Here is a 17,896-nt window from a genome sequence, read left to right as displayed (position 1 = left end):
ATGTTCACCAGCAGACAGACCATGTACATTGGGACTGTTAGTGCAGAGGGAGGTAGCATCAATGGTGACAAGCAAAATGTGTGATGGGAGTGGGACGGACTTGGATTTCAAACAATCTTAGGAAATGGTACTGTCTTTAATGTAGGACGGGAGCCTTTGTACTACAGATTGCAGTTGTTGATGAACTACGGTAGATATAAGGCAAAGGTCCCGAGTTCGAGTCTCTGTCCGGCACACAGTTTTAATCTGCCAGGAAGTTTCACAAGGTAGATATACATTTGGTGGGTTATTCCCTTATCTTCATGGTTGTACTCACATCTACTGCACAATCGCTTACACATTTCAATTCACATAAACAATTCATCCATTGAAGGCATCAGTTCTATTTCTGCTCCTCTTTGGTCTGACTTTATACGCGGACTCAACTCTTAGCAAAGTAATGTCATCAACATTTCCACCAGCCAAGTCAATTAAGAACTGCCCTCACTCCCCTTACAAATGTTCATTCCTTCAACTGATATCAAATAATAAAGCAAGACATCCACCAATCAATGCATACTGTTCACGGGTGGTGATAAGCTGTGCCACAGTAAGTTACATGGTCCACTCATATTAATGTGGCCACCACCTGTGTTTGATGTCAACATGCAATAATCACTCACAGACTATAGGTGGCAGTACTAGCAGTGGAAACTGTATAGAGCATGACCAGGGGATCCTGAGATAGTGCAGTCATTTTCATAATGCAGAAAAGGAGTGATTTATCTGATGTCCAAAACAGCAAAATCACGAGCCTTCAGGCCAAGGGAGGAAGCACCTCCAAAATGGCTAAATTTGTATACTGTTAGCATGCTACTGTGGTTAAAGAATACCACACATGGCAAAATGACGCTATCCAAAACCAGGGCAGAGATAAGTGTGGTGCACCACAAGCCCTAGATGACAAGGGCTAATGAAACATGGGCAAACAGACACCCAACTGTTGAGCAACTGACTGCCCAGATGAACCAAGGGGCTACCAACGGTGTCTCCTCAGTGACTGACCAGTGAACATTGCTGCTTATGGACCTGCGCAACATGTGCCCGGTTCATGCACCCATGCTGACCGCTGTTCATCGATGACAATTTGCATGCCGATATTGCAACTGGACATTCACTGTGCAGTGACCGGTAGCCTTTTCAGATTAATCATATTTTATGTTCCACTGGGCAGATGGCCATCTGCAGGCAAACACATTTCAACAATCATCAGAAAGCTCAGGCTGGAGAAGGAAGCATTAGGGTCTATGAAATGATTTCCTGGCATTCCCTGAATGATCTCGTCAGTCAGGAAGCCACAATCGATCAACACAAGTATGCTTCTATCCTTTGGGACCATGTCCACCTCTACATGCAGTTTGTTTTTCCTCAGCACGATAGCATCTACCAGCAGGACAATGCAACATGTCACACAGTTCGCACTGTATGTGCATGGTTCAAAGAGCACTAAACGAGTTTACTATGCTCCTATGGCAACCAAAGTCCTCAGATGTAAACTCAATCAGGAATCTGTGGGATCACCTCGATCAGGCTGGTTGCACCGTGGAGCCTCAACCAAGAAACCTATCACAGGTGGCCACGGATCTAAAGCCAGCATGGCTCCACAAGCCTGTCCGAAATTCTCTGGTATCATACAGGGTGTCCAGAAAAGGACTCCCTGATTTCAAAATTAAATATCTCGAAAACAAAGATTGATAGATGAATGCAGTAAACGGTATGTTTATTGTGAAAGCTGTAAGAAGTTTATACAGCAGTTTGAAATAATAGTTACAAAAGCTGCTAACAGATGGCGCTGTAATCGCCATATGTAATGCCTAGTGTAAATAGTGATCCGAAGCCCAGAGCGATCAGTTCCACTATTGAAACGTGAAAGGAGGTTAGCGTACCAAAGGAAGAGATTAAAACCCTGTACTCCACTGAACAAAGCATTTTTATGGTGCTAGAGTACCACAGGTTAGAAGAGAGTCCTACGACAACAAGGCAAAGCACGATTTAATGTTCCAAAAGGACCCGATGCGAAAACCATTCGTACGCTCTTCGCAAAATTTCAATGAACAGGCAGCGTAACTGATGATCTAGTGGGGCATGTTGGCTGCAAGCAAACCGCAGTTACGCCTGAAAATATCGCCACAGTTTCTGGAATTATTCAGCGAAATCCAATGTCATCCGTCTGTAGAATTGCATCTGAGACTGGTTTGAAGCGTTCCAGCATGCAGAAAATACTGAGAAAGAGCCTACACATGTTTCCATTCAAAATTCAAACGCACCAGGCCATACCCGTACAAGCTGTGCAACAAAGGGTTGCCTTTGCTAATCAGATGCTCACAATGTGATAGAGAAGGATTTGATGTTGGCTGCATCTGGCTTACAGATGAAGTACACTTCCACCTGAATGGATACGTGAATAAGCAGAACTGGCGATTTTGGGGTTCCAAAAAGCCATATTGGTGTGAAGCGAAACCCCTGTATTCTCCTAAAGTTACTGTGTGGGCTGCAGTATGCAGCAGAGGCATTATTGGCGCTTTTTTCATTCGAGAAACGGTCACTGGTGCACGTTACGTTGCAATTTTGGAACAATTTGTCGCCACACAGCAAGCGTTAGAGGATCGACCAGGTACTGAATGGTTTATGCAAGATGGAGCCCGACCACATTGAACCGAACAAGTGTTTTGCTTTCTTGAGGAATACTTCGGGAATCGAGTCACTGCTTTGGAATATCCCAAATTTACTGGTGCAGGCATGGATTGGCCTCCATATTCGCCGGATTTGACTCCCTTTGACTTTTTTTGTGGGGCACAGTGAATGACATGGTCTACCAGAAGCATCCCGCCACGCTCGACGAGCTTGAATCGGCAATCTCTGTGGCATGTGAATCCATTTCAGTTGAGACACTACGAAATGTGATGGCGAATTTCATTCTTCGTTTGCGCCACCTCTTTAGTGCCAATGGTGAATGTTTTCATATGATTCTTTAACTTATGTATGCTGATATGAGCTGTACAGCGTACAGCACCATCTGTTAGCAGCTTTTGTAACTACTATTTCAAACTGCTGTATAAACTTCTTACAGCTTTCACAATAAACATACCGTTTACTGCATTCCTTTATCAATCTTTGTTTTCGAGATATTTAATTTTGAAATCAGGAAGTCCTTTTCTGGACACCCTGTATGTCACACTTGCAGACTTTATTAGTTAATTTCCTTCCACCCTTTCCAACACAACACTACAGAAAACAACAACAACAACAACAACAACAACAACAACAACATAAGCAATAATACTTACCGGCATTGTGTTTCTGAACAGTGGCTGATTACCATACGGCATCTGTGTTAAAGCCAGTATCTTATCCTGAAGATCTGGAAACTCCCGTGCAGCTGGTGTTTGCCCGAAACTGCAATAAAATTGTAAATTAACAGTACAGCAAAACCCCTTTCCACACTCTTACCCCAAAAGAGTTGTAACCTATTCCTAATGTTGTTCAATCACTACATTGAGTAAGCTGTGAAGGAAACTAAGGAGAAAGTTGGAAAATGTATTAATTTTTAGGGGGGAAAAGTTAATACTTTGAGGTTTGCAATGACACTAATTCTGCAGAGAAAGCAAAGCACTTGGAAAACCAGTTGAATGAGATTCTACAGTGGACACTACATATTATCTTTATTACATGCTTCTGTGCAACGAACAGTTTTTTCCATCAATGATGAGTAATCCCAGAATACGATACTACAAGGTATTAGTGAATTAAAATAGGAAAAACAAATAGACTTTTTGACATTTTCATCTCCAAAATATTATCCATAATACAAAATATGTAGCCTAAAAGTAACATTTAGAAAACAAAAGGCATGATAATTCACAGATAAGGACAAGACAACTAATTGCATCTAATAATAATCGGTAAACCCAAGTCCAAAAGCACCGAACAGTTCAAATTTCTGGGTGCAATGATTGGCAAACAAAATCCAAGACGTATACAAGTGAAAATGAGAATCCAAAATGCTAACAGAGTCTACTACCCAATACAACAACTTCTAGCATCTACAATACTAAGAAGGAAAACTAAAATTAAACAATTAAAAAATTCAGAGTGGAATAACAACAAAAGATATTATGAAAAGGATAGACTGCTACTCACCATGTAGAGGAGACATTGAGTCACAGACAAATACATGTAAGCTTCCAGCCAAAAGACCATCTTCAAAATAAAAAATAAAAACCACCACACACACACACACACACACACACACACACACACACACACATTCATGCAAGGACAGCTCACACATATGACCAATGTCTCCAGTCACTGTAGTCAGGCTCATTGCCCAGAGACAGTGCTCATGTGTGTGAGAGTTATGAATGTGTGTGTGTGTGTGTGTGTGTGTGTGTGTGTGTGTGTGTTTTATTTTCAAAGGAAACCTTTTGGCAGAAAGCTGGTGTGAATAGCAGCCTTTTTGTTGTACTTGTCTGTGACTCAATATCTCCTCTATACGGAGAGTAGCAATTTACCCTTTTCATAACACTGTCACTATTCCATCCCGCATTTGCCATTGTTTAATAAATTTGAATATTTTTTCATTTATTAATTTACCCTCGTGCATTATTTCTAACGGTGTGGTCAGGCCTCCAGTAGTACCAGAATGAATGTATCGCATTTTACCTAAATTCAGTGATAGTCTATTTGCAGAAAGTGCTGATCAATGTGATACATGCCATTTGTAAGCTGCTTTTTAGAACATCAAGAATATTATAGAATATCCAAAAACATCCATTAACATTCAAGGATATTATTTGCAGAAGCTTGAAAATATTATATACCAGTCATGAACAATGGAAAAGCCAGGATGGAATGTAACAATATTCTAAAGAGGATAGCTGCTACTCATCATATAGCAGAAATGCAGAGTTGCAGATACACACAACGAAAAGCCTGTCAGATAGTGAGCTTTCGGCCAACAAGGCCTTAGTAGGAAATAAAAACACACACACACACACACACACACACACACACACACACACACACACACGACCACAGTCTCTGGCTGCTGATGCCGGACCAGCCTCAGCAGCCAGAGACCGTGCATGCACACTAGGGGGGGGGGTCTGCTTGTGTGTGTGTATATGCGGATGTGTGTGTGTGTGTGTGCGCGCGCGCGCGCGTGTATACCCGTCCTTTTTCCCCCCTAAGGTAAGTCTTTCCGCTCCCGGGATTGGAATGACTCCTTACCCTCTCCCTTAAAATCCACATCCTTTCGTCTTTCCCTCTCCTTCCCTCTTTCCTGACGAAGCAGCCGTTGGTTGCGAAAGCTAGAATTTTGTGTGTATGTTTGTGTTTGTTTGTGTGTCTATCGACCTGCCAGCGCTTTTGTTTGGTAAGTCTCATCATCTTTCTTTTTAGATATATTTTTCCCACGTGGAATGTTTCCCTCTATTATATTCAAATTACAGTTTCCTTTAGAGCTGTAGTGGGCCATATCCAAGCAGCCAATCACAATGAATGACATACCACACGATGGAAACAATCAATATGACTGATGTATAAGAAAATAGTGAAATAGCTATGAAAACAAGGAAACTTCTGTGAAACAGCAACCAGTGGACAAAAAATACTAGAAAAAGGAAAAGAAATGACGGTCAAAAGTACACCAAAACACACACAGACAAGACCGTAAATGCGGCTTGCAATATTTAGAATGTTTGGGCAAGGCGAATGAAATGTGCATGGTACATTCTGGTCCACTGGTAATTTTGACCAGCAAAATGCACATTTTTCAGGAATAGTTCATGTAACGAATACAAAAGAGAGATTATGGAATTACTAATTCAGAAGAATGTCAAACAAAAGTCACATGTTTATTACATCAAATTAAAGGCAAATGCCACAAATTTACAAATATTTTGATGACTAAAAATTTATAAACAATTATTTCAATATGGAATATCTCTCGCTTCAAAAGCCAGACACTGGTTTACAGTCAAGTTTCATCTGTGATTATATTAAATGGTATTACCAGTATGTTATTTAGTTATGCTGGTATTTTTTTACTCTAGGGTCCAGTAATGTTTAAGTGTGCAAAACCACATTTCTCAACTTGGATGGAATTAATAATGGGAGGTTTTCAAGAATACTATCAAAGCAGCAGAGTTCTACTTCTCCAGTTGCTCTGCACGATAAACATGGTAAACACAAGTCAAAAAACAAGATATCTGATAGCAGCATTGAATTTGTGGTGAACATATCAAATGTTTCCCAAGTGAGACAAGTCATTACAGTCATGTAGATAACGATAAATGCTGGTATTTATCAGAAGAACTATCCATGAACAAAATTTATGAATCTTATGTGCAAGGAAAAAAGTTAATCCTGTTAATTATTTGTGTTCCAAGAGTGTATTTCATACTAAGTTCAATTTATTTAAAGAAGAAGAAGAAGAAGAAGAAGAAGGTGGTAAATGCTCTGTTTATGTTTGAATTAGAGTTAATGAAGTCAGGGAGGAGGGGAGAGGCTTCTAGTTTAAAGGTTGAATCAGAGCAGCCTAAGTGGTGTGCAGAGAAAGCACAAAGGGACATGCATTAGACCTTTAAAATCCTAAAAATATTGGTGTTGTGTGTGCTATAACTTTTGACATGAACACACATTACTGCTTCCTCTTCTTCCTAATAATGTTCATTTTTACAAATAAAATTCCGGATGTACAATCTAGGGCTACATGATCAAAGGTAATACAAAATGAAAATTTTCATTGCACAAGGAAACTGTAGATGGTGAAAACATGCAATGGTTTAAAATTAAATAGATGAGATTTGAAGCATATGGACTCCATGAAAATTAAATTCCGCTATTCACTAAATGAAACAGAAAACTGGAAAATTCTTGACATTTCGCCAGTGAAGAGGGGCTGAAACACTGAAGATTATATCTGCTGTTCCTTCCACTTAAGATCTACCACCAGCTTATAAGGAACAGTTAAAATAAGTAAAACTAAATATGAAGACCTGATGTCTTTGTTACCTTATATTCCAACAACTTCACCTAATTTTTTTCACCTTATATTCCAACAACTTCACCTAATTTTTTTCTAGAATTCATAAACTGAAAATTAAGCAGTAAGAGGCAGTTTGGAGAGGGCCCACTTATGCATTTTCTTGTTTGACAAGAAAAGCTTAGAATCATAGTGGACCAACTCAGAGATTCTGAAATATGTACTATTTTTTACTATTATTTGCAGGGTAAGACATTTGTTTTTTTTTTTACTTCATCAATGTTTACTTTACATAATAATGTTAATAGTTTTAAATAATTTGGATTGAATACATTATCTGATGTACTTTAGGTTATTTTTTCTCAGTTTCAAGAAAGTGGCATTGGCCCCCTCTGGCTCTCAGCCCTTCAGTTTTGTTCACCCATTTAACTTTACACTACTGGCAAAGCCCATAAAAAGAACAAATCTACGATTTTAAGATGCACTGTTACAAAGGGATGCTGAAAACTAGGTGAACTGATAAGGTCACAAATGAAGTGGTTCTGTAGAGAACCTTCTCATTCTTCTCTACAGAAGTAGCATGGAAAACACTCACTAGAAGACAGGACCGGATGACAGAACGTGTCTGAACACATCCAGCAATAATTTCCATGGTACCAGAGGAAGCCCTTGACAACAAAACAGCAAAGGCAGATATTCGAGTACACTCTGTGGAGGGAGGGAGGCGGGGGGGGGGGGGGGGGTGGTGGTGGTAGTAGTAGTAGTAGTAGTAGTAGTAGTACTGACTTCCATAAAAACCAACTGGCAATAACACCTCACAAAACAAAATAAGAGGTGAGAGTATCTCAAGTCTTAAAAGAACACTTTTGGATTCCATGGATGTAAATATACCCACCAGTACTTATTTCTGGCCATACAATGTCACTACGAAAAATGAATAGAAGGTTAGAATTGAACATCTCTGTGGCAAAGAAATATATCAAGTTATTTAACACACAAATGCGAGACAGTTTCATACTCTATTATGTCCGGTGGTAATGAATTAGCTGGGCCAAAAGTTACAAAGTCTGTGTATGGGAGGGAAGGTGGGGTGGGGTGGGGGCAGGGAGCACATCTTCCCATTCTCGTATTAATGTCTTAAGAAAGATTCTTACAAAGCTGCCATCAAACTCGTTGTTGAATTTGATCCCTTGGTCTTAGATCCTTAAAAAATGATATTACCTGAAGCTTAAAAAAAAGGGATGAGTTCAAATATGGACTCTCAAAAGACACAGATACACTTTTCAAGAGAGAAAAGACATGATTATCCCCCTTCCACAACACACACACAGGTCACATAGTAATGAGAGTAAAACAAAGACTAATTCAGGCTTAAATAATGCAGTTCTCCTAGGATTTCACCCAAGAGCATAAGAAGAAACTGGACCAACAACAGTGGTGCACTATGTATACCACACACTGAATGTGCTTTTGTAAAATTCAATTCAATGTACCACTGGAGGGTATCAGTTACATGCAATACAACTTTTTTTAACAACACAATGGTGTAGTGCAATGACACCATAACACTACTGCCTCCAAATTTTACTGTGGGCACTACACAGGCTGGCAGATGACTTTCACCGGGCATTCGCTATAGCCACACTCTGCCACAGGATCACCACTTTGTGCACCGTGATTCATCACTCCACACAACATTTTTCCACTGTTCAATCTTCAAATGTTTATGCTCCCTACAACAAGTGAGGTGTCGTTTGGCATTTACCTGTGCAATGTGTGGCTTATGAGCAGCTGCTCGACCATGAAATCCAAGTTTTCTCAGCTCCCACCTAATTGTCATAGTACTTGCAGTGGATCCTGATGCAGTTTGGAATTCCTGTGTGATGATCTGGATAGATGTCTGCCTATTACACATTATGATCCTCCTCAACTGTCAGCGGTCTCTGTCACTCAACAGACGAGGTCAGCCTGTACGCTTCTGTGCTGTACGTGTCCCTTCACGTTTCCACTTCACTATAACATCGGAAACAGTGGGCCTATGGATGAAACTTCATGGCAGATTAAAATTGCGTGCCGGACCGAAACTCGAACTTGGGACCTTTGCCTTTCATGGGCAAGTGCTCTAGAGCACTTGACCGTGAAAGACAAAGGTCCCGAGTTCGAGTCTCGGTCCAGCACACAGTTTTAATCTTCCAGGAAGGTTCAGATCAGTGCGCACTCCGCTGCAGAGTGAAAATCTCATTCTGAGACCTATGGATGTTTACGAGTGTGGAAATCGCTCATACAGATGTATGACCCAAGTGACACCCAATCACCTGACCACGTTCGAAGTCCGTTGAGTTCCACGGAGCACCCCATTCAGCTCTCTCAATATGTCTAATGATTACTAAGGTCGCTGATATGGAGTACCTGGCAGCACAATGCACCTAATATGAAAAGCATATGTTTTTGGGGGTGTCTGGATACTTTTGATCACATAGTTTATATTTAACATACTTACACACACATTCCCCTTTAACATTATTCTGGGACAGAAGCTAATACTTTTTATTTCTACACAATTTTTTCAGTTGCATCAAACAGATCTTCAGCATATCGGGAAAAAAGTTGCACTTGGCCTGACAAATACAGGAGTCAACTAACCCGTGAATTAGAAGTAACTCACAATGCTACTTACTTTGTATTGTTGGCGCCACCAAGCAGAGGATTAGACAATGCTGATCCAAGTCCAATGCCAGTGTTGCTGCCAAAACCAGAAGATCCAAATGTGCCTGTGCCAGAACCAAACAAACCTGTTGGTTTGGTTGACTGTCCAAATAGAGACTGTCCCGTCCCAAGACCTAGACCAGTACCTGCAACACAAAAATTATACACATCTCTCAAATCCTAAACAAGAGCAGCCAAATTTCTTATGAACAACTGGAATGTAATGATATGATGAAAAGGATAGTTGCTACTCACCATATGGCGGAGATGCAAAGTCGCAGACAGGCACAACAAAAAGACTATCACAATATGAATTTTCGGCCAACAAGGCAACACACAAAAGGCTTTTGCCGACCCCCCCCCCCCCCCCACACACACACACACACACACACACACACACACACACACACACAGAGAGAGAGAGAGAGAGAGAGAGAGAGAGAGAGGGGGGGGGGGGGTGTGTGTGTGTGTGTGTGTGTGTGTGTGTGTGTGTGTGTGTGTGTGTGTTTCATATTATTTTATAAGATATTGTAATATTTGCTAGGTAAAAAAAATTATTACTGTTTAGAACTACTTGGTATGCTTGAGGAGAAGAAAACAGGCTTAATTGCGATGTTAAATTACTGTTTATTTAATTATGAATGATGCATGTTCCACCTGATTCAGTAATCTTCAGACTAGCCTACATTAAAATACAAACCCTATTTTGGGACTGGATGAAATTAACAAAATTAAAAATTGCAGTTCCAGATAGATGTTGATAAGCAAGTGGTCGATATCAGTGATGGAACACCAGCAAAAATAAATTGCCCACATTATGTGCAATAAAATTAGGTGAGGCATGTATACGCTCCTGTCATGTATTAAAAGCATAACATACAATAATCTTGAAATGAATGGCATGAATTTAAGAAAGGGCAATAATTGCAATTGGTCATTTCCATGAAAGTTATAGTCCATAAAATGAAGGAGGGGAAAAAAAACATGGAAAGTGATGTGAAGTAATTACCACACAATGTGGTCCAGGGAGAATCAGATCCATACAATCAGTCAAAGAGTAAACATGCCAGAAGCATTGTTCTAAATCCTGCGACAACATACACGAAATATGAAGTATTATTTTTAAGAATATTATTTAGATACTTTTGTAAATAACTAACAACATCACATTGAAACAGAGTGTCTGGAGAATGTGTGTTATTCACAGCAAGAGTTTACATAGTAAAAATGTGTAAAAGCTGAAATACAGTAAGCTAAAATTATGTAAAGCTAACTAAGGACATAAAGTCATCGGGAATTTCTTATCAAAAAACAGAAAATAGACAAAAACAGAAGATAAATACTAAATGCAAATGGTCTGTACGTCTAATGACAGTGCCGATGCAAAGGCACATAAATTAAAATCCTGAATAAAGTTATGCTAAAAACAAACTACTATATAATAAATTAATGAAATTAGTGATGTAGTCTAGGGACATCTATCTCATAGATGCTTTTTTTATTGAAACACCAGAAGAATAAATACAGAGTACAGTTAGAATTGTGTACAGAAGGGCACACACAGTAGAAACTAGTCCATGAATAAAACTACAGTATTTAAATGCCAGATAATTGGCAATATAAAGACAGGAGCACACAGATCTAGATATAGCTTCATCCGACCGACTTTTAGTGCTGATACGGAGGCTCACAAATTAAATTCTGGTTTACGCTGAAATGGTATAAGAGGCGCTAGAGGCAGACATATATAAAACAAAAGATTGACAGGACTTGCATAGTACAATATGAGAGAATGGATACTAGTCAAATACGTATAGGGGTAATTTTTATGGAACTGACAATGGATGGACACTGAGTAAGCTAACAACACTGCTTTGGGGCATTAGTGTTTCTCTGCTGGTACAGAACAATACTATCAGAGAACGTGGCATCATAAATTTTGTTCCACATTATTAAGCAAGGATCTTACAGCATCAAAAGACACTTTCCAGAATGAGATTTTCACTCTGCAGTGGTGTGTGTGCTGACATGAAACTTCCTGGCAGATTAAAACTGTGTGCCCAACTGAGACTCGAACTCTGGACCTAAGCCTTTCGTGGGCAAGTGCTCTACCATCTGAGCTACTGAAGCACGACTCACGCCCGGTCCTCACAGCTTTACTTCTGCCAGTATCTCGTCTCCTAACTTCCAAACTTTACAGAGTGAAAGTCTCATACTGGAAACATCCCCCAGGCTGTGGCTAAGCCATGTCTCCACAGTATCCTTTCTTTCAGGAGTGCTAGTTCTGCAAGGTTCGCAGGAGAGCTTCTGTAAAGTTTGGAAGGTAGGAGACAAGATACTGGCAGAAGTAAAGCTGTGAGGACCGGGCGCAGGTCGTGCTTCGGTAGCTCAAATGGTAGAGCACTTGCCCACGAAAGGCAAAGGTCCTGAGTTCGAGTCTCGGTCGGGTACATAGTTTTAATCTTCCAGGAAGTTTCAAAAGACACTTTGTTTGCACTAAAAAGCTGATCGTTTAGGAGACATTTGTTTGTTCCTCCTGCATGCTTTACGATCTGTTTCCTTGAGCATATTAAGTTTATGTAGGATTTTCAAATTCTGTAGAACTGGAGTGTGGTGAGTAGTTGTTTTTAAATGCTAGATGAATGCTGAATTATGTTTTACTTGGCCTCTTTTATTTAGCAAGTGCTCTTGAAATCAGGCCTTAAAAGTCCTGCCAGTTTAGCCAATATACACAACATTACATTTACCAAACTCAAGCAAATATGCAGCAAATCTGAAGTATCTGTCTCTGCTCAGCTGCTGATTCCACAAATATTTGGCCTCAATGATAGTATCTGCTGAGAAGAGTATCCATGTATTTCTCTCATGAAATAATTTGGCAGTATCATAAGAAAAATTCCCCAAACATGGCACACATGTGTAGTTTGCATCCGTTATTGAAGAATCTTGCAGGGATCTTGTATGGACTATGCACATTTTGGCTTCATAAATCTTTGTTACACCAAAGCTACTATAGCCAATGCTAGATGAATGCTGAATTATGTTTTACTTGGCCTCTTTTATTTAGCAAGTGCTCTTGAAATCAGGCCTTAAAAGTCCTGCCAGTTTAGCCAATATACACAACATTACATTTACCAAACTCAAGCAAATATGCAGCAAATCTGAAGTATCTGTCTCTGCTCAGCTGCTGATTCCACAAATATTTGGCCTCAATGATAGTATCTGCTGAGAAGAGTATCCATGTATTTCTCTCATGAAATAATTTGGCAGTATCATAAGAAAAATTCCCCAAACATGGCACACATGTGTAGTTTGCATCCGTTATTGAAGAATCTTGCAGGGATCTTGTATGGACTATGCACATTTTGGCTTCATAAATCTTTGTTACACCAAAGCTACTATAGCCATTTTTCATGGCTATGTATTTAAGATACTCCTGTTCAGTGGTGATGGCTGCTCACTCTGTGGTATCTCAAACATTCTAGCTACACTGAAGTGCCAAAGAAACTGGTATAGGCTTGTGTATTCAAATACAGATATATGGTGCTGCAGTCAGCAACGCCTACATGAGACAACAACTGTCTGGCACAGTTGGTAGATACATTATTGCTGCTACAACGGCAGTTTATCAAGATTTAAGCAAGTCTGAATGTGGTGTTATAGTCAGCGCACGAGTAATGGGACACAGCATCTCAGAGGTAGCAATGAAATGTGGATTTTTCAGTATGACCATTTCACAAATGTACCGTGAATATCAGGAATCCGGTAAAACATCAAATCTCTGAAATTGCTGTGGCCGGAAAAAGATATTGCAAGAACGGGACCAATGACAACAGAAGAGAATTGTTCAATGTGACAGAAGTAATACCCTTCCACAAACTGCTACAGATTTCAATGATGGGCCATCAACAAGTGCCAGTATGTGAACCATTCAACAAAATACCATTGACATGAGCTTTCGGAGCTGAAGGCCCACTTGTGTACCCGTGATGACTGCATGACACAAAGCTTTACACCTCGCCTGAGCCCATCAACACAGACATTGGACTAGTGATGACTGGAAACAGGTTGCCTGGTTGGACGAATCTCATTTCAAATTGTATCGAACGGATGGACGTGTACAGGTATGGAGTTAACCTCATCAATCCAAGGACCCTGCATGTCAGCAGGGGACTGTCCAAGCTGGTGGAGGCTCTGTAATGGTATGGGTTGTGTGCAGTTGGAATGATATGTGACCCCTGATAAGTCTGAATATGACTCTGGCAGGTGAAATGTAAGCACCCTGTCTCATATCCTGCATCCACTCATGTCCATTATGCATTCTGATGGACTTGGGCAATTCCAGCAGAGCAATGCAACACCCACCAAGTCCAGAACTGCTACAGAGGGGCTCCAGGAACACTCCTCTGGGTTTCGCTACAGGATTCATAGTGTCAATTCCCTCCAGCACTTCAGGCATTAGTTGAGACCGTGACACGTCATGTTGCAGCACCTCTGCATGCTCGTGGCATTTCTACACGATATTAGGCAAGTGTAACAGTTTCTTTGGCTCTTCAGTGAATCACACATTTTAAAAAAAGCTAAGTTTGTACTGCTTGATGCTATAAGATACTTGCTTAATAATGTGTGCACAAAAGCAGCATTGTTAGCTTACTCAGTGTTCATCCACTCTCACTTCCATTTGACTAGTTCTGCCACTTATTTGACTAGTTCTCATTATCTCACACTGCACTATGCAAGTCCTGTCAATCTTATGTTCTGAATATGTCAGGACCCTGGCATCAATTATACATGTCTGGCCTCTAGCACCAATTACACTATTTCAGAGTAATCCAGGATTAATTCTGTGTGCCTCTTTATCAGCACTACAAGACAGCCCCATGAATCTATATCTAAATCTATGTGCTTCTGTATCTATATTGCTAGATATCTAGCATTTACATAGTTTTATTCATGGACTAGTTTCTACGGTGTGTGCCCTTCCATACACAATTCTAACTGTACAGTGTACCCATTCTAACTGTCCTTTGTATCAATTCTTCTGCTGTTTTGATAGAAAAAGCATCCATGATATAAATGTCCCTAGGCTACATCTCTCAATTATCTATTATATAGTAGTTTGTTTTTAGCATAACTTTATGGAAGATTTTAATTTATGTGCCCTTGTTTCAGCACTATCATTTAACACATTTAACATAAGGACCAGCTTCTATGCTATATGACCATTTGCACCTAGTATTTATCTTCTGTTTTTATCTAGTGTCTGTTTTTTGGTGAGAAATTCCCAATGACTAAGTTCTTAGTTACCTTCACATAATTTTAACTTACTGTATTTCCACTTTTACACATTTTTACTAATAAAATTCTTGCTGTAAATAACGTATGTTCTCCAAACTCTTTATTTCAACATGATGTGGCTAGTTATTTGTAAAAATTTGTAAATAGTTTTCTTAAAAATAACACTTCATAACTCACAGTGAACTAACACTATCTATTGTTGTCAAAGCACACTCACCACAGGCCTGAAGTGCCTTGACATTCAGTATTGTGTATGTGGTCACAGGATGTAAAACGATGCTTCCAGCACGTTTACCATCTGACAGACTGTGCAGGCACCAAAATTTCATGAGAATCACCAGCTGCTGTTTTTGCCTCTTTTTAAATTCATTCTGTTTATGTCAAGGTTATGTTATGCTTTTAATACACGACAGGATCATATATTTGCCTCGATCAACTTTCTTGCACATGATGAGGGCAATTTATTTTTGCAGGTGTTTTATCATTGTTATACTTAGTTATCAACATTTATCAGCAGTCCTATTTTTAATTGTTCTAACTGCATCCAATCTCAAGGTAGGGTCAAGCCTTTCTAATTCGATTTTTTTTTTATATAAGCTAATCTGAAGATGTCTTGAATTAGGCGAAGCATCATTGGTGATTAAATAAACCGTAATTTCAACACAACCTAGACTGTTTTCTCCTCCTCACTGTACATATTAGTTGCTACACCATCATGCCATGGAATGGAAAACCTTTTACTTGGTAGGCCTGACTTGAATTAAGACTCATTTTCAGATTTCCTGATAGGTAGAACACTTTTCACATAGAGTAAACCTTGCTACACGGAGCAGAGCTTCTATCTGCCACTGCCATTCTCACACTTTTATTTTCCTTTGCAGCTCCTTGGTCACAAGCATAAGGGATAATAACCCACCCCCAAGCAAAGAAATCAGACCAACAATATGTTTTCTTCAACTTTCTCCTAATCTTTGCAATCAAATAAAGATTTAGTTCTGTTATTAAATATTGTGTTCCATCTGTAGAGCTGAATATTGAGCACTGTGTGCAAAAATAGTATTTAGTGATTTCTGGTCTACCTCAGGTATCAGTATGTGCCTTCTACAGGGAAGGAACTATTTAATATTTGAGTCCAACACAAATTTAAATTAAGCTACAAGTACAAATAATAGTATTCTGATCCCATTTTGCACCACTCCCCATTTCCCTTCTCTGAAAGTGACAAAGGGAACACGCATAACATTTATTGTTCTTCTTCCCAGCCTTTATCCCACATCTTCATCTTCACAGGATCAAATGTGTACCCTATCTGTTTAGTGTCTACTGCTCTACATGTGAGTGTGAGAAAGTTTTCAAAATGTTAGCGTATCGTGTAACTGAGGACCCCCTGATATTCACTTAGTCAGATGTGTGAAACCACTTAAAAACCACATCCAGGCTGGCCGGCACATTGGCCTCCTCCGTTAATCTGCCAAGCTGATTCACTTGTGATCAGCACACCTCCACAAACCCACAGGATTAATGTGCATATAATGTAGCACTTCTTACCCAAAATGAAAATGTTTAGTGAGGGTCCTCCACCTAAAACCTACCATCAAAGACCCCATTAACAATGCCAGAACAACATCCACGGCAGCAATGCTGTTACTAAGCAAACAGCTTCACTACATGGTAACAATAGTTGAAAGACAAATGTTGGGCCAATGCTACTGATTGTGCTGCATTTTCAATGCCTGATTAATAGCACTTAAATTATTATAATTTAATTACAATATCATAAAAAGGATATGTTGCTGCTCACCATATAGTGGAGATGTTGAGTCACAGACAGGACAACAAAGAGACTATGCAAGTTTTCAGCCAGATTCACACGCGCACACACACACACACACACACACACACACACACACACACACACACACACACGGCCACTGTCTATGACTGCCAAGGCCAGACTGCAAGCAACTGCGCATGATGGGAGACGCAATCTGACTGGTGGGAGCAAGGAGAAGGCTGAGGCAGGAAGAGGCAGGGAGATCAGAGTACAGATGGTGGATGGTGGAGTGTTGTTTGTGGGAGCAACAGGGACTAGGCTGAGACAGGGTAGGGCAGCTAGGTGCAATCAGGAGGTTAGACAGGGGGCGGGGTGGTGGTTAAAAAGGAGAGAAGTAAAACGACTGTGGGTGAGCTTGTGGAATAGAAGGCTGTGCAGTGGTAACAGGGAAGGAAATAGGTGAGTGAAGGACAATGACTAACCAGGAAGGTTATAGAAAGTAGAATAAATTGCAAGGAGGGTTCCCACCTGCACAATTCAGAACTGCAGTTGTTGGTAGGAAGAATCCAGACGGCACAGGATGTGAAGCAATGATTAAAATGAAGAATGTGATGGGCAGCATGCTCAGCAACTGTGTGGTCCAGGTGCTTCTTGCGCCACAGTTTGTTGATGGCCATTCACGCAGGCAGACAGCTTGCTGATTGTTTGTTATGCCCACACAGAACAAAGCACAGTGGCTGCACCTTAGCTTGTAGATCACATGTATGGTTTCACACATAGCCCTGCCTTTGCTGGGATAGGTGACACTTGTGACTGGACTGGAGTTGGTGGTGGTGGTGGTGGTGGTGGTGGTAGCATTGATGGGACAGGTCTTGCATATACGTCTATTACAGCAATATGGGCCATGAGGCCAGGGGTTGGGAGCAAGTGTTGTGTAGGGACGGATGAAGATATTGTGTAGGTTCGGTGAGTGGCGGAATACCACTACCAACCATCCTCCCCCCCCCCCTCCCCCATAGTGGTATTTTGCTGCCCACTGCGTATACACAATATCCTCATCCATCCCTAAAACCCCTGCTCCCAACCCTTGC

The 17,896-nt window shown here is 40.3% G+C and overlaps 1 protein-coding gene across 2 annotated transcripts in view; it reads right to left on the bottom strand.

The window, feature by feature from the left end:
• LOC126175041 (nuclear pore complex protein Nup98-Nup96) overlaps positions 1 to 17,896 on the bottom strand; it is a 135,681-nt gene that overhangs the window by 55,727 nt on the left and 62,058 nt on the right. For both annotated transcript variants that reach the window (XM_049921544.1, XM_049921543.1), the window contains 2 exons: positions 9,705 to 9,879; positions 3,327 to 3,435 (listed from right to left, as the gene is read on the bottom strand). In XM_049921544.1, coding sequence (XP_049777501.1) covers positions 3,327 to 3,435; positions 9,705 to 9,879 — 284 coding nt within the window. The remainder of the gene's footprint in view (positions 1 to 3,326; positions 3,436 to 9,704; positions 9,880 to 17,896) is intronic.

This window comes from Schistocerca cancellata, chromosome 3, assembly GCF_023864275.1.
Source record: "Schistocerca cancellata isolate TAMUIC-IGC-003103 chromosome 3, iqSchCanc2.1, whole genome shotgun sequence".
Classification (NCBI taxonomy): Eukaryota; Metazoa; Arthropoda; class Insecta; order Orthoptera; family Acrididae; genus Schistocerca; species Schistocerca cancellata.
This window is presented reverse-complemented; position numbering and strand designations above follow the sequence as displayed.